Source organism: Uranotaenia lowii, chromosome 2, assembly GCF_029784155.1.
Source record: "Uranotaenia lowii strain MFRU-FL chromosome 2, ASM2978415v1, whole genome shotgun sequence".
Classification (NCBI taxonomy): Eukaryota; Metazoa; Arthropoda; class Insecta; order Diptera; family Culicidae; genus Uranotaenia; species Uranotaenia lowii.
Genome location: NC_073692.1, coordinates 70,508,788 through 70,532,076, shown reverse-complemented (window position 1 = coordinate 70,532,076; position 23,289 = coordinate 70,508,788). Strand labels below are relative to the sequence as shown.

The following is a 23,289-nucleotide window of genomic DNA, read 5'->3' as shown; positions in this document are numbered from 1 at the left end:
GACGGGAGTACACACGTCGCCATCGTTCGTCGTCGTTTTGCATGCAACGAGCATCTAAGGCATCCGAAACCAGAAACATCTGCATGTACTTTCCATGGTGAGCTGAAGAATCTTGGAGGATCGGACTTGTGATATTGTGTGGCGGTGTGTAAAGTGTATTGTGTTGCGAAGAAGTGCATGCATGCGTTCGCAAGCGGGCTTGCTGTGACGAAGATTGAACAAGCGTCTTTGTGTTTAAGTGTTCGTGAGATCGTGAAGGGAGAGAAGAGAGAGCATGAATGTGCCGTAACATGCGAAAAGCGAAAACATACTTCTCCACCAATACAGTCCTGCGATTTGATCATCAGTTTTGTTGTGATTCATCCTTCTTCGCTGACGATTAAGAGGGATAGAATCAGTGAGCGGATCAGCTGTTCTAGCACTGCTAGGGCAATGACGAGACGGATCGGATGCAGAGTACATTGACCCCGTATGTTTACATCGTAGCAGTGGCGTGCTTAGGATAAGGTAAAATGACATTAGGCTTAAGAATGTACCAATATAGGCAATCCATTGATTACTTGAAATCATGCTGTTTATTATAAAATAAGAACAGCTCATTTTGACCGTGTTCACCTACACGAAGTTGCATGAATATGCTACACTGTATGTCTAATTATACGTTTTGATCGTTTATGCAATAAAACTTTTCGCCATTAAGGCGCATACATGGCACACTAAATATTCTGAGAATTCATTACATTCTGATTAAGTTAATGATGAGACATGAGAACATAATACAAACTTTAGAGAGTAGGTAAATTTGATGATTTCGTAAAACACAGCAAATGCAACGGGCTTAACAGAGAGTCGGCAATATTGGCGCCCAACGGAATAATCCGCGATTTTGAAATCTTCGATATATCATATCTGGTCGATCAGTCATAGTGAGTAAATATTTTTCAAGTGGTCGAGTTAAAGTGTAACATCTACGATGGACATAAATCATTTAGAAGATGAGGAGGTCATCTTTGAATTGTGTTTGCGAGGAGTTAAAAATACAACAAATATGGATCGAAAGCTAAAGCTGAAGACACTGAAGGAAATCTTGGACAAGGAGGCAAAAGATAAAAACATCCCCACTTCCTCGACACACGTAGCGACCGATGTGGACAACATTTACCAATGTCAAGCTAGAATTTCACCAATTATTCACCTGGCAGAAGCTGCGATTCGACAGAATTCGGTGTCAGCTCTTAAAAAATACCAGTCTAGATTGCTGCATTATCGATTTAGACTTTCACTCATCCAAGACAATCTTATTACCGCTAATGCCAACAAAACTATCTCCAAGCTTGAGACGGCCCTGTCAAAAATCGAAGAATGCCTTGGAAAACCGGCAGCAAAAACAACCGAAGGTAATACAGGCGATCAAGACATACTGCCTACGGACAAGGAAACATTGGACAGACTGAAAAACTCTAATCTGCAATCCAGTATAAAGGAGGTTCTCCAACAACACGTACTCATCGGTCAACAGCAGAACGACGAGAGAGAAGTACAGCAACGGCAAGAACAGCAACAACAACTAGAAAGAGTTCAACAAGAACAGCTGAGGAAAGAACAGGATATCCAGGAGCAACACCATCAACTCCAGCAACAACGGGAGCAATTGCGATGGGAGCAGCAACAGTTCGAGCAACAGAGGCAGGAACAACAGCGAAATTTTGAGGGTCGATATCAGGAACACTTACATGGAAATCAGCAGCTTGGACAGCAACCAAGAAATTCTCCATATCCCCATCCAGTAACGCCAGCACCGGTTCACTCAAGACAATTTGCGTATCAAGACATTATTCGCCAACAACAAGTTCAAGTACAGCAATTTGCAGAACTTCAGGAACAATGCGAGCAGCTTCAAAGGACCTTGAACGAAGAAAGGACTAAACGTCTTCATCTCGAACAACAATTTTCCCAGCAACATCAACAACCGCAACCCTATTTTCAAGATCATCCTCGAGGAAGTCGAAGAGCTTCAGATTTGGAACCATTGGGACATGCATCAACCTTACCGTCACTGAACGTTGGAATTCAACAGAACAGAAGTGAAGAGAACCACAGCTACCATAGATTTTCGCAACCCCTGCACCGGTGGAAAATAGAAGAGTATGGTGGTGAGAACGATATTCGGAAGCTAGGAGAGTTCCTTAACCAAGTAAAGATGTATGCAACGACCGAGGGCATGGATGACACAACATTGCTGAGGGTGGTCAAACAGCTTCTTAAAGGAAGAGCTTTTGAGTGGTATACTCGATCGTACAGAAGCCTAATCTCGTGGGAAGCGTTTAAAACCGGAATAAAGACTGAATTTCTACCACCCCACTACTCAGAAATATTCAAACAGGACCTCTACTTGCGCTTCCAAGGTGCAAACGAGTCTTTTTCGTCTTTCTACAGAGATCTTGTGGCAATATTCGAAATAATAGAACCACCAATGCGTGAATCGGAAAAGCTTTTCATCTTGAAATCTCACCTTAACATAGACTTCGTACCAATTGCGGCGGCCTCGCAAGTAGCGACCATTGACGAACTTGTCAAAGTATGCAAAGACTTCGAAGTCTCCCGTTCGTATGCCTTAAAGAACCGTCACACCATCACGCAAAGAACTCCCTGGGTAAGACCAAGCCACATACCCAATAATCGTGCTCCAGGACCATCAAAGGAATACCCACATCAGTTACCGTATCGTTCAAATCTCGGAAGACAACAAGTTAACATGCTCACTACAGACACTGCGGAACACACAACTAACATGAGCATGGAAGACTACCAACAAGCAGAACTAGCACATCTAGAGACGGCAGTAATGGCAGACGAAGATGAATCAGTCTCCACAGTAATCGAGGATATCAACGCATTTAATATGAACTCCAAAACTTCACTCAGAACCTCTAGACCACCAGAAGCTTCAAACAACCAATCTACTCAACAGAATAAGCCCACTCTGCTGGTTTGCTGGCAATGTGAAAAACCGGGACACACGTATTTCATGTGCCCGAATGCAAAAACATTTCTTTTCTGCTTTACGTGCGGTAAAAAAGGATGCACAACCAGAAGCTGTCAGAGTTGCTTGGCGAGGTGGAGACAGCTAACGCCAGATGCACCTCTGCTATACACGGGAAACGGAAACAGGGAGAGCTCTCAATGAGGGAGGAGGGTTCTTCCAGTTCTTCAGAAACTCCCAACATCCTTGATCTATCCTTTTTCCAGAAAGTAGAATCTTCAATTGTCAACCCAGTCAACAATGATAACAGACCTTACGCTCAAATTACGATCATGGGGGAAGAATTTCGAGGGCTTCTGGACAGCGGAGCCACATGCACTCTTGTCGGAGGAGAACTAACGAGAATTGCAGATACTTACTCACTCAAAAAATATTTGGTAAAAGGGGAGATACGGACAGTGGACAATTCGGCACATCAAATTTCATTCTTCGCTCATGTTCCTATAGCATATAATGAAAGGTCTCACACCCTTCCAGTGTTGTTCGTAAAATCTATGCCAACGTCTTTAATCCTGGGCATAGACTTCTGGAATAGCTTTGGCGTGAAAGCAGTCGTCTGTGGTCTAACCACAACGATAGACAATTCTTCGGTTATATCCACACTAACTAATATCCAAAAAGAGCAACTTCAAAATGTAATCGCAAAGTTTCCTACAGCAAAAACCAAAGGTCATCTAGGGCGTACGAGTTTGTACTTTCACCGCATTGACACAGGGTCAGCGCCACCATTTAAACAGAAGTACTACCCGATGGCAAAATTTATTCTCGAGGATCTCAACAAGGAAGTCGATCGGATGCTACAGCTGGGGGTCATAGAGGAGGCAATGTTTTGTCCGTGGAACAATGCTACAGTCGCGGTAAAAAAGAAGGATGGCTCGATGCGACTCTGTCTTGATGCGCGCAAACTAAACTCCATCATAATACAAGAAGCATATCCCATTCCGCACATTGCAACCATCATGAATAATTTAAGTGGTTCGAATTACCTCTCGTCGATAGATTTGGAGTCAGCATTTTGGCAGATACCCTTAGATCCCTCATCTAAAGAAAAGACAGCCTTCACAATACCACAACGAGGTCATTTCCAATTCTGCGTCGTCCCCTTCGGCCTCTCCACGGCTAGCCAAGCTCTTTCCAGAATCATGAACCATTTGTTCATAAACCTAGAGCCGAAAGTCTTCGTCTATTTAGATGACTTGATTCTCGCCACAGTAGACTTCGAAGAACACTTGGAATTATTAGCAGAAATAGCAGAGCGTCTAGAAAAAGCAGGTTTGACTATCAATCCGGAAAAATCCATCTTTTGTCGAAGAAGCTTGAACTACTTAGGATATGTACTAGACGAAAAGGGTTGGCATGTGGATGAAACCAAGATTGAAGCAATTACCAAATTCCCAACTCCCTCATCCAAGAAGGAAATCCAAAGGTTTATTGGAATGTGCGGGTGGTACAGGCGTTTCATCCAAGACTTTTCGAAAACAGCAGCACCTCTCACCGAGCTGACTCGAGCAAAAATAAGGTTTAAATGGTCAGAAGAATGTGAAAAAGCTTTCCAAACTCTCAAAAGTCAATTAACATCAGCACCAGTGCTGGCCACTCCAAACTACGATAGGCCATTTGCCGTGGCATGCGACGCCAGTGACGTGGCAATTGGTGCTGTTCTCACACAGGAAGGGGTGAAAGGGGAATGTGTCATATCGTATTTCTCTCAAAAACTATCGCCAGCTGAGAGAAAGTATTCAGTGACGCAAAGAGAATGCTTGGCGGTCATAAGAGCCATCGAAAAGTTTCGAGGGTACCTGGAAGGTACACATTTTACAGTTTTCTGTGATCATTCCAGCCTATTGTATCTTAAAACTATGAAAAATCCGACCCCATTGTTAGCTAGATGGATACTACGATTGAACGCGTACTCCTTCGACATCCGGTTCAGGAAAGGGAGTTCGAATGTCGTGCCAGACTGCTTAAGCAGAATTGAGGTTGTCAACACTGTTTCGGTAGATACCAGCTCAACGGATCCTTGGTTTAACGAACTAAAGAAAAAGATAGCTGACGAAGGAGACAAGTTTCCAGACTTCAAAATACTGGGAGGAAGCCTCTACAAAAACTGTTCCATCCTGGACGAAACAGGCGGAAGAGCCCATCGGTGGAAGAGGGTGGTCCCGAACGAGCAAAGGAATGAAATCATTCGTCGCTTCCATGACATCCCTACGGCGGCCCACCTTGGATACGAAAGAACGCTGCAAAGGATTCAAAAGGAATATTACTGGCCGAACATGTCCGTCGACATAAAAAGACATATTCGCGCCTGTGAAGTCTGTAAAGCCTCGAAAGCTCCTAACACAACCTTAACACCTACACTCGGAAACCCAAAGCCTGCTAAATTACCATGGGAATTGATTTCCGTCGATTGGGTGGGACCAATGACACGATCCAGGAAAGGTTTCACAGTCCTCTTAGTAATCGTTGATTGGATAACTAAATTTATCATCGTTGAACCTTTTCGAACGGCGAACGCGCAACAGATGGTGGCCTTTTTGGAAGGGTATGTTTTCTTGAGATTCTCAACCCCGAGAATTATAGTGTCGGACTCAGGATCGCAATTCTTATCACATGCATTCCAAGCATTTCTTAAACGTTATGATGTGATACATATGAGAACGGCCTTCTACACACCAATGTGCAATGCAGCTGAAAGGACTAACCGTACCCTGGTTACATGCATAAGATCCCTGATAGACATCGATCAACGAGATTGGGATCTCCACATCCAACAGATCGTGTGTGCCATAAACACTACAAAACAAGAGACGCTAGGATGTAGTCCTTACTTTTGTAATTTCGGCCGAGACCACATATTATTCACCGAAGGCTATCCAACAGCAACTTTGAACACGGCAGACGATGCAACATCGGCACAGGCAGCAAGGATGAAAGTGATAGAGAACATACAACACTTTGTACTGAAGCGAATAAAGATGGCTCATGAAGACAGTAAAAAACGTTACGATATGAGAGCACGCAACCGAATATTAGAAGTAGGAGACATCGTTTGGAGACGTTCATTCGAACAATCATCGGCTACTGACCATCGAACTAAGAAATTAGGACCCAAATTCATCCCAAGCATCATCCGACAAAGACAAGGATGCAACAACTACCTCCTAGAAGACATCAAAAGCTCCAAGACGGGTGTTTATCATGCCAAGGATATTAAACCCGACTGATCAAACCTCCAGCTATGTACGCAGTTTATCTGCAAACCACGCAAGAACACATGCAAGAAAACATGCTCTAGATTCGACTGAAGGACCAATATCAATTAAAGAAACCTCGTCAATCTCAGAACGCAGCACCATCCTCACGCGTGGATCAGGAAAACTTGACCCCATTAAGCTGTCCAACGAATCAGAACGAATCAGAACGAATCTCAAACTTAGATCAGCTGAATCCTTCTGAACCAAATGTCCCAAAAATTCACTTCTAATCTCAAGCGCTAAAATGAAATCAATAGACCAGAGATAAGACCACTCATAGTTAAAAACACTGCCAGCCAAGTAAAAATACCGTTCCGTAAATCTCTCTAAGTTCTCATTACCATCAATTAATTAGACAACAAAAATCATGTAGCATTTAAATTCAAAATAAGAGAAGTGCTCACGATCAAGCACAATAAATAAGATGAAAGAATCATCCGACGAAAATAGTTGCAACAAGAAAGTAGAATTGCCTTGTACATTCCACGTCGAAAGCCTTTACATATTAGAAACTAATAAGCTAATGTTAGTCTGCGCAGAATAGAATAAGAAACGAGCAGACTTGCAATTTTGTCACTAGACGCAGTGAGAGCAAGCATAATTTCTGATGAGTTTTGTATGCTGAACCTGAATTCGAGATCCAATTTGGAAATTCTGTTGAATTGGGAAGACTAAAATAAGAATCAACCGGAACATTCTCCGGAACATAGCGTTAGCGAAATTTTCGTGATTTCTTTTAAAATCACGAAAATTTCTTTTTGAAGTACACAAGGGTTGTGTTACCGTTATGAAGTATATATAATCATGCAGCAAAATGGACCACCTTAACATTCTTCACAATCAAACTATACATTAAGAAAATTCGACATCGACTGTATCGACGTCGATAAGTCTGAGCGCAGAAGCACTGACAGATCACTCTAATTGTCAAAAGCAATGCCACTTCCGCCCCATAATCACTTCTGATTTTCCAAGTGTATGGACATAACCGACGCGTCGTCTATCTAAATCGACGAAATCAATTTAAGGAAAACCTGTCTTAAATTATCTCCGGCAAACAATCGAGTTAGTACCGCCTAGAACAACGATTCGTGAGGTACAGGTAATTTATACATAAAGCGCCATAGCCTTACGAAACCTACATGAGTCATTTGTTTCTGCAGACTACCATAAGCACGTTTTCTCACCGGAACGCATTTCAAGAAAACCTTGAAACTTCCACAAGTAAATGCATGCAACTATCCCCTGCGAGTGTCAGAAGACAGTTCCGCGTAGTACGACGATTGTGCTATTCAGGTAATTCCCACAAAAATGAAAGCTGTTACGCGAATCCCTCATTAAGAAGTTGCTTCTCCAGGTGTGAATAATCTTTCCCTATTAGTGCGTTATCGCAACCGGAACACATCTCAAGGACTATACACCCACCAGGCAAGTGCATGCAACAATCTCCTGGGAGCAATAGAGTACAGTCTCTGGCAAACCAACGATCGTGCCAAACAGGTAATTTCTTAAAGCGCCGTTATAATCCTGCAAGGCATAAAGAAGTGTCTCATTACACCAGGTAGCAACGCTCCATCACGATTTGCATGTCACCACGTTCGGAGTACGTCCCAAGAGCCTGATATATTAAACGGGCAACTGCATGTGAGTGAAAGCCGAGAGATAAGACAGAAGCAACATCACGAGGAACAGAAGTGAATTTCATTCTGTGGCCAAAGGAGGCCACATAGTTCTGCATGAAAAGAACCAGAAGATCAAGAAAGGTAAGGGCAAATTGTGCGGATCAGAATCGGTACTAAATGAATCGAACCCCTCACAGGCTAAGTTCGATGATCCAATAAGAATGTCAGCTGTGCAATCTCGTTAGAACGGTCCGTGGAGAACATAGAGAACCGAGCCCTCATCAGAGGTAATACAGACACAGCAAACATAATTCCCTATTCTAAACGCTTTGCCATCAGGGCTTTTGTGTAGGTTCGGATTGCCACCTGGAGCTGTTTCAGCGAGAATCTCAACATCACGTCCAATCTCCCAGACTCAGCATTCTCTGAGAACATCCGTGTGCGTGTGGCACGCACGTCGGCTCTAGCTCAAGGCGGGCAAGAGAGCCAAATAGTTTTCGAGTGCGATCGGGTCGGACGGGAGTACACACGTCGCCATCGTTCGTCGTCGTTTTGCATGCAACGAGCATCTAAGGCATCCGAAACCAGAAACATCTGCATGTACTTTCCATGGTGAGCTGAAGAATCTTGGAGGATCGGACTTGTGATATTGTGTGGCGGTGTGTAAAGTGTATTGTGTTGCGAAGAAGTGCATGCATGCGTTCGCAAGCGGGCTTGCTGTGACGAAGATTGAACAAGCGTCTTTGTGTTTAAGTGTTCGTGAGATCGTGAAGGGAGAGAAGAGAGAGCATGAATGTGCCGTAACATGCGAAAAGCGAAAACATACTTCTCCACCAATACAGTCCTGCGATTTGATCATCAGTTTTGTTGTGATTCATCCTTCTTCGCTGACGATTAAGAGGGATAGAATCAGTGAGCGGATCAGCTGTTCTAGCACTGCTAGGGCAATGACGAGACGGATCGGATGCAGAGTACATTGACCCCGTATGTTTACATCGTAGCAGTGGCGTGCTTAGGATAAGGTAAAATGACATTAGGCTTAAGAATGTACCAATATAGGCAATCCATTGATTACTTGAAATCATGCTGTTTATTATAAAATAAGAACAGCTCATTTTGACCGTGTTCACCTACACGAAGTTGCATGAATATGCTACACTGTATGTCTAATTATACGTTTTGATCGTTTATGCAATAAAACTTTTCGCCATTAAGGCGCATACATGGCACACTAAATATTCTGAGAATTCATTACATTCTGATTAAGTTAATGATGAGACATGAGAACATAATACAAACTTTAGAGAGTAGGTAAATTTGATGATTTCGTAAAACACAGCAAATGCAACGGGCTTAACAGAGAGTCGGCAATACATCCTCCCCGGTAAAAACCTCCTTCCCATTAGCTGTACAATGGAATGTAAATGGTCTATGGGCTCATAGGCATGAGCTAGAACTCTTAATTCAAAATGAACTTTCGAACAATCGAAGCTCTACGGAAACATGAACAAAACAAACTAGGTTCCTCTCTAAAAGACTTAAAGACATACATAGATAATGGGATATGAAAAGCAAGGGTTCTGGGAACACTGGTGCCCCAGCCAACGGAGTTGGCATTGAAGTTTGTCATGACGTTGGCATTTCATTTATAGCCCTAGATGCCACTCTTCAAATAGTAGCTGTGAATACCAAGTATCCTTTTTCTGCCACTTTCGTATGAAGTATGAGATACAAATAAAAGAATTACAGAAAGTGATAAAAGCGCATCCTCTTCCAATTGTCTTGCTGGGTGACGTCAACGCTCATCATCATGCTTGGGGCTGCGATAAGACCGATTTCCGAAGATGTTCTCTCCTGGAGCTTATCCTCAAGAATGACCTAGCTATCCTTTACACCGGAGAAATTACCCGAAAACCTTTCCACCACCTATCATCGCCCGACATTGATGTTTCCCTCGCATTTCCCTGAAATCGCCTCAAAGTTGCTCTGGACTGTAGATTCAGATATTTGGGGAAGTGATCACTTTCCAATCCAAATATTAAAAACCTCCCCTCTATATTCTGAAACCCAACGTACTCATTGGATATACGACGAAGCGAATTGGGATCTTTTGGAGGACGAAATATGTTATCACCTCCGAAATGAGCAGATCCTGAATTTCGATGAATTCACCTCGCCATGATGGCAATACCACGATCATAGGCAAAAAATATCTGTGAACTGGTGAAACCCCAAGGTAGCCACAGCTATCAAGATTCGACGCAAAAAACTTTACCGACTGAAAAAGATTCCTTACGACAACGTACGAAGTAAATTCCCACAGCAAGAAAGCTCCGACCTAAACCAACGAACGAAACCCACCAGTCACTCATCATCATACAACCATGAAAAATCATCTATAAGTTTAAGTAACCAAACTGAAAAACTCCAACAATAGTAAATTCATATTCAACACACACAGTATAACCATACCATCCATAACACAAACCGATATCTATACTTCATAACCAACCATACATTTCATCAATACCAAAACATGCCAAACATGAACAATTCCAAAAATAAAAACAATAAAACAGTTCAGAGTAGGCTTACAAAAACAGTAGACAGCTGTTACAAGTGAAACACGAAGTAAATGTGTAAAACCTCACTTCGCAAAAAACAGTAAGTTACAATATTTATCTCTCCGCTCCTAAAAATCATAACACACAGTTCATCGACAGCAGAACCACCGTAGCAAAAGCTCCCATCTAGCCTCATACCCATAGCCCGATCTAACAGTACAATACGTGGTAAGTGCAACACCATATTTATTAAAAGTAATTTGTTAGATATTAATAAATTTTCAAAAAATAAAATAAAATTGTAGATTCTCCTTAGAAAAAGGCAAACACCAAAGGCCGAAACGTCGGATTAGATGTAAACGTGCTGTTTATAAATTATTGTTATACATCGACTCGAAAAATGTGTAGAAGAGTCAACGCTTTTAACGGAAATCGTCTTGTGCCACGTCCAAGTTTGATTATTAAAGCAAAAATTACTCAGGATCCCTCTGAAATAGCTAATGCTATTCGTCGCTACTTACAAGAAGGCTTTGCAACCAACAGTAGTCTTTCTCAGTGGTATTGGTGCCTACTTCGCACACCTAGAAGGAATACTGAACCCTGCCATGACTACCCGTTCCCACTGCGAAGTAGCTGTGCTAGATTAAGGCAAGGCGTATGATTCGATCCTTAAAAATGTCATATGCGGACAACCACGTCAGTGGGGTTTCAGTCACAGAATATTGAGCACATGTGAGGACTTTATGGAAAATCGAACTTTCAAGGTGGCTATAGGAGGAACATATTCTCAGGGATACAAGCAGGAACAAGGGGTACCTTAAGAATCCGTACTTGCTATTACTCTCTTTTTAGTAGGAATGAACTCCGTCTTCAAATTTATTCCCTATAATGTACATGTCATGACATATGCTGATGATTCTGCTCCTTGCCATTTGCCGAAACCCAAAACAATCGACAAAAAATCTCCAAAATGCAATCAATGTAACGGTAAAATGGTCTGAAGAGTCTGGAATGACGATATCTGGTCCGAAGAGCAAATGGTCCCACTTCTGCTCAGGTTCACTAATCAACCCAAGCAGCTGAAAAAGAACATCGACACTTGAATGAATATCTTCAAGACTGGTGGCCAGAAAAAGACATGAGGAAACAAAAAGACGCTTCTGACGATATTCAAAGCCACGGTGCTCCCCAAGATACTCCATCGGTGGGGCATTGTTAGTACTGGAGGGGAAGGCATCTTAAAAATAAATCCACCAACCCGGATATAGGTGATTTCACCCCTAACTCCGGGATACAACTTTGCTCTGGTGCCTTTCGTACAAGCCCCATATTCTCAATTATGGCAATTATGAACTACTCCGAAAAGTATCAAATTTACTAGCTAATTGTCGAAAGCTGCTTGAAAAATTCCCGCAAAATAACCGAAGTTTTTCCACTCATTGCCAACAAACCACCATCGGGTATAATCAATCCCCATAACCTGACCTGACCCTGGAGAATACTTTCCGTGTTGTTGATCCTTCTTCTAAAGCAAGAGCGCGTTCAACCACCTGATAAACACAAGCTACTCAAATCATCTTGCCATTTATACCGACGGTTCTGCCACTCAGACGGGACTGTAGGTGTTGGCGACTACAGCGAAGGAATCCAAATCGAAGGACGTTTGCCTGAGCAATGCTCCATCTTTTCGGCAGAAACCTTCGCCTTATTCACAGCTATCGAACTCCCCTCTAATAAGTCTAAAATCATCCTTTCTGACTCTGCTAGCTGCATTGATGCTATATGTTCCGGAAGAACATCACACCCCTGGATACTGAAGGCCAGATCAGCCTTGAAACACACGCAAACTAAAATATGCTGTGTACCAGGTCATTGCGGTATTCGCGGCCACAAGAAGGCGGATATCCTGGCAAATACCGGACGCAGCGGGGAATCCGTCCGGGCTAAATGGAACTCACACTTTTTATCCGAGAGAGATTGGTTCGTTTTATATCGTGCTTGGAAAGATCGCGATTACAGACACGCGCAACGTACCTTGATGAGACTCCGAAATGGACATACTAGGCTACCCACTACTGCTACATCGAACGAAGCAGTGGTACTTGCGATTCCCGTGGTGAAAAAAATGACGGTCGAACATATTTTGGATGAATGCCGGTTACATCAAGCTGAATAGATGTCACTCTTTAAAAAGTAAGTAACGATTTTGCGTCCCATTGCGAAGGAGTGTCTCTAAGATATGTGCGGGAGTCTATTTAGCTTCCACACATTTCACTGGAAATTTTGCAACAATATTGTCAAGGAATCTTCTACGAACAACCGGAGTTCGAAGAACTGACCCATACGTGTTAGATTCGAATCGGTTACTACACCTCAGATATCAGATCTGATTTCGAGAATCTGTAAATCCAGTTTGATAACCCTATACTACTTGATGAATCAAAAAGACAGTGCCAGGCTGACATTCAGAAACAAATGTGTAAGGAATCAGTATGTCTCTCGAATTTACATTTAATTAATTGCCCAACATACCACCTGAAAGCAGCTTATGCAAAAAGTCTCTGAGAAATTAGTGTTGGAAACTGGGGTACTAGTAGACGTGTAGCTGTCAAGGATCTGTCCCAGTTTCAGAGCCAACCTGATCGTGCTCGGGCTGTGGATCAGCGAATGTTGGACTCGTATATATCGCACCGTGCTACATTCGGGGATCGTAAGATTCCAAGAGCATTCAGAAGCATTTTTCAACACCTAGCACCTAATAAACGTTTTAAAGTAAAAAAAAATAGTGGAAGTCGTTGTTTATTTTGACTCTTGCTCGTGGCGCCACTAAGTTTTGATGCTTAAGCACGTGCTGTTTGTTGCATAATTTTCAGCTGACACGCCTACAATAACATGGCATGGTTTTACAAACGAACTTCATTGTGTCATTCTTTCATACATATGTAGATAATTAAGTTACTCTGATTAGCGAGGGCTGAAGAAGTTTAGATCGAATCACAGTTCAGATACTCGCACAAAGTGCGTGTAGATGCAACATAAATATTTTTTTCCGCCTGCTAAAACAATGAACTGGGAACTGTTTTAATTACGAACGACATTGATGCCTCTTCTACTTATTCAGAGATTTTGATTGACATTCTCGGTAATAAAATAAAAGCGATATTATTTATTTGACATCTCGTTACATATTTCTTGAAATTCAAATCGGTTTAGTGTGGTAACGTTCGTTGATTAAATCAAATGCGCGTTGTGCAGTTTTATTATGAAACAAGTATTTATATTAAAAGGAATCTAATTTTAGAGCACTAAGTGGAACCAGACTGTTTATAATCATATTTGTTTGTACTTGTTATAGAACTTTAAAATGATTTAAAATAAAGTCTCATGTACGACATTGCGTAAAATGACGTTTAATACTGCAACATCTTGTTTTGTCATTTTACACATTGATAGAAAAAAAATCAACCGATAGGACTTTGCAACTTGCAAGTACTCACCTAACACCACTGCTCGAAATGGCTTCCACATCGTAACCGAATTCGGGTCCGTTCCAGAACTGTTCCGGAACTCCCTTCCAATAAACATCCACCGTAATTCGGTTGTTGATCCGCTTTCTAATGCTATAGCCGCCAGGAATCATCAGTGGTGCCAGTTCCGGTGCACATGCTTCCGTCGCGAAAACGGTGCTTACCCAATCCGACCAATAGACATCTTCGAAATTCCTCGCCTTCGGCAGGGCCAATCTGCTTCTAATTTGAAGTTTGTATCTCGTGAAAGGAAGTAGATCTTCGATCGTATGAGTTTGTTTTTGATCACTGGAGAAAGTGAAGTTTTGAAATAAACTTGTTTCTCGAACAAGTTCCGAAGCTAACCTGAACTGGAATTCAAACAAACGATGAGCGTCCATCGGACTTTTAGGAAGACTCCACTCAACCAAAACACTTCGAGTAGTAATTTCAAAAATTTTAAAGTTTTCTATCAAGCCCGGTCGAAGCAAATCGTAATTGTTGATAGTGAAATTCATCGCAGTTTTCCCAAATTTGTTCTCCGACTCCAATTTCATCGTGATTTCCTTATGCGCCGATTGATATTCACAGCGCTTTGTTGAACTATTGAATCGCCACAGATTAAGGTCCTTGCTGTAATGCAGCGCACACAGCGATCCTGATCGGGCCACCGAAAGGGTGTAAATAGTAGGTAGATCACAGTACTCGATTGCGGTAAAATCACACGTCAGATACTTTCGATTTTCCGATATACACAGGATATCATCTTCGGAGACCATGCGAGCTTTTCTGCCAACGTAAACACTTTTTGGTTCGACCACTGGCTTATCCTTGTAGAAGCAAAAGTAACGATTGACGCCACACAGTTCCGTTTCGTTGGTGAGATCTATTTTTGCTAGTTTCGAGTTTACGCCGTTCACCTGTAATGCATGACAAAATTAGGAAGCATGAACTAAAACATGCAATTTAATGTGAACCTAATGACGATGGACTAACTACTGCAGCATTTGTAGATTTGAAAAAAAAAATGTGTCCAACTACGGATGTCTAAAGTATTTTAGAAAGGCTTTTCGAATATTGTGTACTTTAATGCTTCGCTTTGCATGGCGACCGTCAAAAATGGTTTAACAAGTCGGAGCACGATTAGTTTTAGATAATCGAAAGTTTCCATGCTTTTCTTAAAATTTTGGGTAAAGTTCGTATTACTTCTCGCGAAACCATTCTCGCTGATTTAATATATAAAAGGCTTGTTATGTTACCTAAAGTTGGTAAATACAATAAAAATATTTTTTTCCAAGTAAAATTTTCAATTCAAGCAATGAAGAAACGTGAAATTACTTGGTCCCAAAGGGAGTTTAAAAATAAGTGTTAAAAAACATGACAGCAAATTTGCTCGCCTTCGGCAGCGTTTGGTCCTTTCCTCACTCTAGGCCTATCTATATGATATATTATGTATGATATATGATATGACATATGATTGTCAATTTCGATTTGCAATTAAATAAACCTTTTTCATAGAAACTCAAATCTTGACACACAAAAACCCTACCTCGTCTTTAAAATTGGGTTTTATTGAGAAGTGTATCATTACAGTATATCATTATATCAGTATATCATTACAAATTTTATGCTTATATGAAATATTCTTAAAAAAAACAATTTTAGCCTCGATTTTAATTTGTATTTTTTGTTCTTCGAAACGCTCAGCTCCTCATTCAAAAAGGTTTTGAAAAATTACCCAAGACCACAAAATTCACAAGGGTGCAAAGAATTGAAGAGCTAATTTTGATTAATTTTAGTGCTTTTAATATTTTGGAATAAGATTAAAATTATTTAAGATTTTTCTGCATTTTTCTAACATAACTTTAAAATACTTCATAACATATTAAAATAAAGGTATTTATCAACATTCCCCAAGACCGCAGGTAATTTTGTCTTCTGCATAAAACAATTTATAGAAATTTCTAATTTGTTTACTTTTTCCAACTTTGTAAAATAATAGGTTTTCAAATGAAATTTTAAATATTTTTAAAACAAAAATCAAATGGGACCCTTGAAGCCAAAAAAGGAGTATAAGTGTGTAACAGCTTATTTCTAGAAAAAAAAAACACGCTTTTAAATTATTTTGTTTGGCCTTTTTCCATATACTCTTAAAGAATTTTTATTTTTACTTCCAATTTAAAAGTGTGTAAATAAAATTTTATGAATCCGAAATAATCATCAACTAAAGTTTGAAATTTGAAAAATCGTTTAGCATCATTACCTCAAAATCGACCATTTTGTCACTCATACCACTTTGAAGGTCTCAAATCGTTTAGCAAATTTCAACAAATTTGTTAAATGAAATAAAACTTTTTTTAAATTTTCTCAATAATGTCAGAAATGCTTGATTTGAAAAATTTTAAATCTTTAGAATTTATCTTTTAAGGATACTTCATCATCATCATCATCATCATAAAAATATTCATCCTGAATTGAATAAAGTATAATAATTATATTCAGAATCAGTTAATTTCTTTCGGGTAGATTTGTAGATCGATTATCAATGATTAGTTTCACTCAAAACTTATTCATTTTTAAACTTATAAACTCCATATTACCAAAACAAGAGGTGATAGACAAAATCTGACAAACCTATTTTAACCCCAAATTTAACAAAAATGTACAAAATCTGAAAAAGCATTAAAAATAATGTACACAAACTCACAAAAATCACTGAAAGTAATGTACACAAATATGACTTATGTTATAAAAATCAAAAATAAGACAAAATAATGACTAAAATATTACAAAACTGTGACCAAAATATACGAACAACTTTTACTAAAATTTGAAAATCAAATGACAAAAATCGGAAAGAACTATGACAAAAAAATTGACAAACGAAAAAGTGAAAAATGACAAAACTTTGAATAAAATACGACAAATATATGAAATATGTGAAAAATTTTAACAAATGTGACAAAATTATGATCAAAATTTGACAATAAAATGACAAAAACCTGACAGAACTAGTATAAGAGCAAATGTATGTCAAAAAATTTGCAAATATGATATAATTACAAAAAAAAACAATAAAAGCACAAAAAACCTGACAAATGTATGATAAAACTATAAATAAAATTGACAAAGGTGGTGAAAATATGTCATTAAAATGAAAAAGAAAAAATAAGAAAAATAGGTTAAAATATGACCAAGTTCTGACAAAATTATGAAGAATGAGATAAAAATATAACAGAATTCTGACAAAATCATTGTCAAAAAACTGACAAAATACGACAGTAAAAAACCAAAGGTTTAACAAAAAGCAACAAAAATTAAAAAAAAAAATGGAAAATATGTAACGAAAATATGACAAATACGATAAAAATCGAACAAAGTTGTACCGGATAAGTTTTTCAGTAATTCTCCGCCAACTGCATCGTTGATAAAAGTCGTAAATTACAAAAAGAGAAGATGTGAAACGGCTATAAGCAAACCAAAAAAAAAGACAAAACTATGAAACAAAATTTGTCAAGCAAATTGAAAAAATCTGACAGAAATAAAACAAAAATGCGACAAATGAAAAATTACAAAATCATGACAAAAACTGACAAAAATCTTTATCACATTTGTAATATGTTTGTCGAAGTATCAGTGGAAGTATTGTCAGACTTCTATCATTTTATTGCTAAATTTTGACATATTTGCCCTTTTTTCATTAGCTATTATAGTTGTCATGTTTTCATCACATTTGTCATATTTTCCATAATGTTTTCAATTTTTTGTCAAAGTTTTTTTCCAAGTTTTATCATTACTGTAAATTTTTTGTCATTTTATTGTCAAAATACTGTAATCTGTCATATTTTAATGATTTTTTGCATATTCTGGTCATGGCTTTATCATTTTATTGCCAAATTTATCAAATTTTTGCTATGTTTTTCTCATATTTTTGTCAAATTTTTTTCACAGTTTTGTCAGAGTTTGTAATTTTTTCCTCATAATATTGTGATATTTTTTTCATAACTTTGTTATATTTTTGTCATAGTTTTGCTATGTTTTTCTCATATTTTTGTCAAATTTTTTTCACAGTTTTGTCAGAGTTTGTAATTTTTTCCTCATAATATTGTGATATTTTTTTCATAACTTTGTTATATTTTTGTCATAGTTTTGTTAGATTCAATTATAATATTTTATAGTTGAGCGGAAGCTGTCATATTGAATTTCGAGTCAGACAACGAAATTCGACTTCTACTAATCGATTTATTTCATCAATTGTGGTGGGAGTTTCATGCGATTTTCAGTCATTTAAAGCGTTTTGATTTTTTTTTATTAGTTCGTTTATTTGAAACGGCTTGTATCGCTGGTTTTGAGGAGACAAACTCTCGTTATTGTATTTCCAATTTATAACTAAAAACTAACATAGTTGAGGAAAGAAAAAAAGAAAGGGAAGAGAAAATTATACACGAAGATCGATAGCTTTAAGGAAAGAGTATAACTCGAATATGTAGTCTAGGTCAACTGCAGCCAACACATCCCTCGCAAAGCATTTTTGAGTTAGATGGAATCCGCCATCTTGGATTTCAAAATGGCGTCAAAAATGTTTTTTCCAGCCGGCAGGCATCGAGTATTTTTATTTATTTCCTTAAGATTTGTCTTCATAATTTGGATTCTGCAAACAAATTTGCTAAGTTTTTTCCATGTTTGAATAATTTTTGCTAAACATCGTAGGTTTTTTTTTCAGTGTTAAACAGCTTCGCAATTCGCGTGCACTGTAGCTGGCCTTTAAAAATGAACTTGCGAAGTTCATCCGGTGAATAAACATTCTCGCAACATTCGCAATTCGCTTCGCGCTCACTGTGTTTGTAAGTTTGTACCCTAAGACGACTCTACAGAATCCAAACCACTGATTCCCAGCAAGAAAAAAATTCATTACCGTTCATTTTCCGCTTCGCTGCAAAATAAATCCGAAGCGTCCCGCCTCGGATTTATTCCGCAGCGAAGCGGAAATTGAACTTAAAAATCACTGGGTCCAATTCCAAATTTTGAAAAGTATAAAAGGAAGGTCAATTTGAAAAACTAAATTAATTATTTTTAATGAAGAGATTAACCACCGTTATGTTTGTATGTTACTTTAATTTGTCGGCCTTAGCGGTGAAAAGTGATGTCCTTTTTAGTAGGGACATCTAAAGCTTATGAAATTTTATAGGTGGATAGAAGGTTAGATGAAAATGAAAGATGTTGAAAATGAGCGGGTAAAATTTATTTAGAAGCATATAATCACATATCAAATTTTTGTTCCTCACGGGTATACTACTATGAAGCAGTAGATACAGATAGAGTTGCATCTACCACCACACATTGGCCTACTAATGTGTGGTGGTAGATGCAACTCTATCTGTATCTACTGCTTAATAGTAGTAGGCCCGTGAGGAACAAAAATTTGATATATGATGATATGCTTCTAAATCAATTTTACCCGCTCATTTTCAACATCTTTCATTTTCATCTAACCTTCTATCCACCTATAAAATTTCATAAGCTTTAGATGTCCCTACTTAAAAGGACATCACTTTTCACCGCTAAGGCCGACAAATTAAAGTAACATATAAATTAATTACCTTCTCTTTGAATTATAAGTTTATCACCGATGATTTGTTTTTTTTTTATAATTTCGACGGTTATATCGGTGAATGTAATATTTACCTGAGTTGTTAAAAAAATCAGGTATTGATAAATTCATTTAAAATTTGATATAATTTATGAAATTAATTTGCGGCTTTATCGGTGAGGGTTAAAGAGTTGAAATGAAAGACGGATAGAATATCAGAAGAAAATTCTAAGGTGGTGAAAAGAGCGAAGAGCATTTGAAATAGAAGCTTGACCACATACTAAATTCTTTGTCCCACACCAATTAACTGTATTGGAGAAGTAGTACCCAATAGAGAAGGCACTACGTTTTTCGATACAGTTAATTATGGATGGTTCGACCGCCATGTGAATGCACATGTGTCGAACCAGAGGGAGGCAACGTTACACGATTTGTCTATGTATCGTGTGACCAACATCTTTTAAATAAGTGGTCGTGAATCTCGTTTTTAAGCTTTTTTTCCTCAGATTTAAGCTTTTTTTTGCCTTGAGAGCATAGGAGATGAAAGCTTAAATCTGAGGAAAAAAGCTTAAATCTGTCAAAACGAGGGGAAACAAAGGGGAAATCTGAGAGATGTGCTCCATACGGTTTGAATAGCGTTGCCGCCGTCTGTGTCGAACGGACAAAAAATTTAGTATGTGGTTGCTCTGTTAATTCTTCTATTGTGCGTTTTCGTTCGATCGATGGCTAGGTAGATTTCTTATTTTCGTTTTGTGCGCAAGTTCCAACTGGATTGAGTTGTCGCCTACGGTCAACGGTCAGAAATCTTGGCCTAACTTTTTTCGATTATTTGAACGATGTTTTGTAATTGATTTTTTTATAGCCGAATTATTTTTATTATTTTAAGAAGAGAAATCACTACTATGAAGCAGTAGATACAGATAGAGTTGCATCTACCACCACACATTGGCCTACTAATATCTCATTTAAGTCTATTCCAATCGAATACTGTGGAAATTTGAGGTATTGTATAGCTAAACACAAAAATAGGTGAAAAAACCGTTTTTTTGCAAGGTTTCCTTAAATTATTACTTTTGCAAGTTACGTACACAACATAGAGCTTAACAGTGTTCTACAAAGTTGATGTAAAAGGTATAATGAACAACTTTGTAGAAGAAACCATACCTGTATCTTGCTTCTGTAAAAAGTTAGATTTTGGCGCCACCTTGCGGAGAAAAATAGAACTAATTCAAATCCATCAATAGATAGCGCAAATATAGCCGAGTAACTTTGTCGAAGACACCAATGAGCTACAACGAAGCCTCTGGCCTGCAGTCAATTTTGACCGCAAAAGTGTGGTTCCTGGCCCACTGTGCACCGTGAGTTAGTTTTATGAAATTAATTTGCGGCTTTATCGGTGAGCTCGAACCATCCATAATTAACTGTACCGAAAAACGTAGTGCCTTCTCTATTGGGTACTACTTCTTCAATACAGTTTATTGGTGTGGGACAAAGAATTTAGTATGTGGTCAAGCTTCTATTTCAAATGCTCTTCGCTCTTTTCACCACCTTAGAATTTTCTTCTGATATTCTATCCGTCTTTCATTTCAACTCTTTAACCCTCACCGATAAAGCAGCAAATTAATTTCATAAAGCAAACTCACGGTGATTTCTCTTCTTAAAATAACTTGATATAATAGATGTTTTATAAATGTTTTTAAGAAATTTATGAGGTATGGTTTATTTTGTTTACTTATTTTGTCTTATCGCCCTCAGAGGAGGTACCCCTCAGAGGAGGCACCAGCGCTTCCGAAGTCGGGGCGTATCTAAGTTCAATAAATTTAGAATTAGTGATTCATAGAACAACTAGCTAGCCGGCGAAGAACTGTGAGGTGCAGCAAGATGGAGAAGAGAAATCGCTCAAGGCAAGCACGATCTTTCTGTGCAGTAGGTACCTAGTGGCTGATTTGTTTATTGACGGAAGACTCCGTTCAGAAGTGGATGTGTTCAATTGCAAATCTCTACGCTCAGTGCATTGCGATTTTGACATTAAAAACGGGATGTGGGTTTAGCGATCGATTGACATTGCAAGTGGGATCATAAATTGCATAAAACAATTGCTATGAAAGGGACTAAGCAAGTACATTCTTGAGTGCAAAAAAACCAGGAATGTAATTTATTTGAATCAGGATTTAAGTTTTTTCATAACTTGCTTTTGTTCAAAAAATTTTAACTACATATCTCTTATTTTCTTTACAGGTATCGTTTTGAAATTTAACTTCCATAAAAAAATATCTTATATTATTAACTGTTTCTTAACACGTTTACGCCTAGTTGGAAAATCAAAAGCCATGACAATGAAATTTCCATTTAAAAGAATTCGGTTCAGTAGGTCACATCAACCGGTACTTTCTCTTTACATTTATTCTGTCTAAACTGTAACACTGTAAGTATGCATTTGCAATCATGGATTGACCAGGTTAAACGATATTAATTGACCGTTGAGGAACGGCAGCCAGACGATACAAGTACGTTCAAGTCTGGGCTCATCGGCAGAAGATTACAACTGTTTTGCACAGTAAAATGTGCTTTATTCAAAGTTTTACACATCTGATAGAACTCAAATGCCAGCTGACTGTTCGATGAAAACAATGTTTACGTGACTTCCAATTGAATATTGATACCTGTGTTTCTATTTTGCGATTCACGCCATTCTTAGTTTGGTTGATTTCCAACATGCTGATGTCACTACTGCCCACCAAAAAGTTGTCCAGCGTGCATTCGAGCAGGAAGAAGGTTACATTGGTGTCAAGATCGATAATGGAGGTGTCGGGTTTCGTTATTCCTATAAACGCCACAAAAATACAATGTAAACAATGTTTTCGTTATCAATCACCGCAATTTCGTTACTAGAGCTTACTTCCTCGTCGCGCAAAAACATCTGACGCGTGTTGAATTAGAACCTGAGATGCGGCTAACAGAACGCAAAGTAAGATCCTTACTATTCGATACATTCTATCTTCGTCGAACAACTGTTAACATTTTGAAACACAACTTATATCAAACAAACCCAAAACTTGCAACATTAGTTTCACACATCGCTCCTGTATTGTAACTGCACTGACCGAAGACTGAGCTATATTTAACTATGCTGTTCAGAGAATACTGATAGTAGCTATAGTGCGCCGGTGGCGTATACTGATTTTTTAGTAATACGACATCTCATACGAAAGCTTTCAACCCTTTGCTAGTGTAAAAAGTTTCTCAATGATGCTGCAGAAGAAAAAGATGGAAAATAGCGATCAGTAGTGATTGTTTGCGGCCAGAAGCCTCTCAAATGTAAATTGTGTTGGTTTGCTGTAGCGCCACTCTCGTTTCGCAGAACTGGTGCTAGGAAAACCGATGTTTGCAACCATTTGATTCGTTACCTCTAAAGTGACGCATGTCGTACAGGATGGTTTCACAAGTTCAAATGTCTAAATAATAAAGTTTTCCCCACAATAATCAATGGTTTTTTCGTCGAAAAAAAGATTTTAGTTGTTTGTTGCTGTTTATTAGGTATATCATATTTTTGTGAAGTATCGCAGCGCTTCCGTGATAACAGCACTAGAATTGGTATGAAATTTAAAATGCTTCGTAATAAAGTTGCTTCACTTATTATGAAATCTAAAATAAACCATGATAAAAAGAGCATTAACTTTGATCTTCCTCCCAAACAATTATGGAAA

General features: G+C 38.6%; 1 protein-coding gene across 3 annotated transcripts in view; it reads right to left on the bottom strand.

Moving 5' to 3' along the window:
- Nucleotides 1–22,703, bottom strand: part of LOC129748044 (cytokine receptor-like) — an 83,150-nt gene extending 60,447 nt beyond the window's left edge. Inside the window, exons 1-4 of one of the 3 annotated variants that reach the window (XM_055742507.1) lie at nucleotides 22,482–22,703; nucleotides 22,246–22,406; nucleotides 14,359–14,912; nucleotides 13,984–14,301 (exon numbers count right to left, since the gene is read on the bottom strand). In XM_055742507.1, coding sequence (XP_055598482.1) covers nucleotides 13,984–14,301; nucleotides 14,359–14,912; nucleotides 22,246–22,406; nucleotides 22,482–22,575 — 1,127 coding nt within the window. In that variant the 5' untranslated portion in view covers nucleotides 22,576–22,703. Of the gene's footprint in view, nucleotides 1–13,983; nucleotides 14,913–22,245; nucleotides 22,407–22,471 lie in introns of all 3 variants that reach the window. The other 2 variants (XM_055742506.1, XM_055742508.1) reach the window with 2 other exon arrangements.
- Nucleotides 22,704–23,289: the final 586 nt, after the last annotated feature.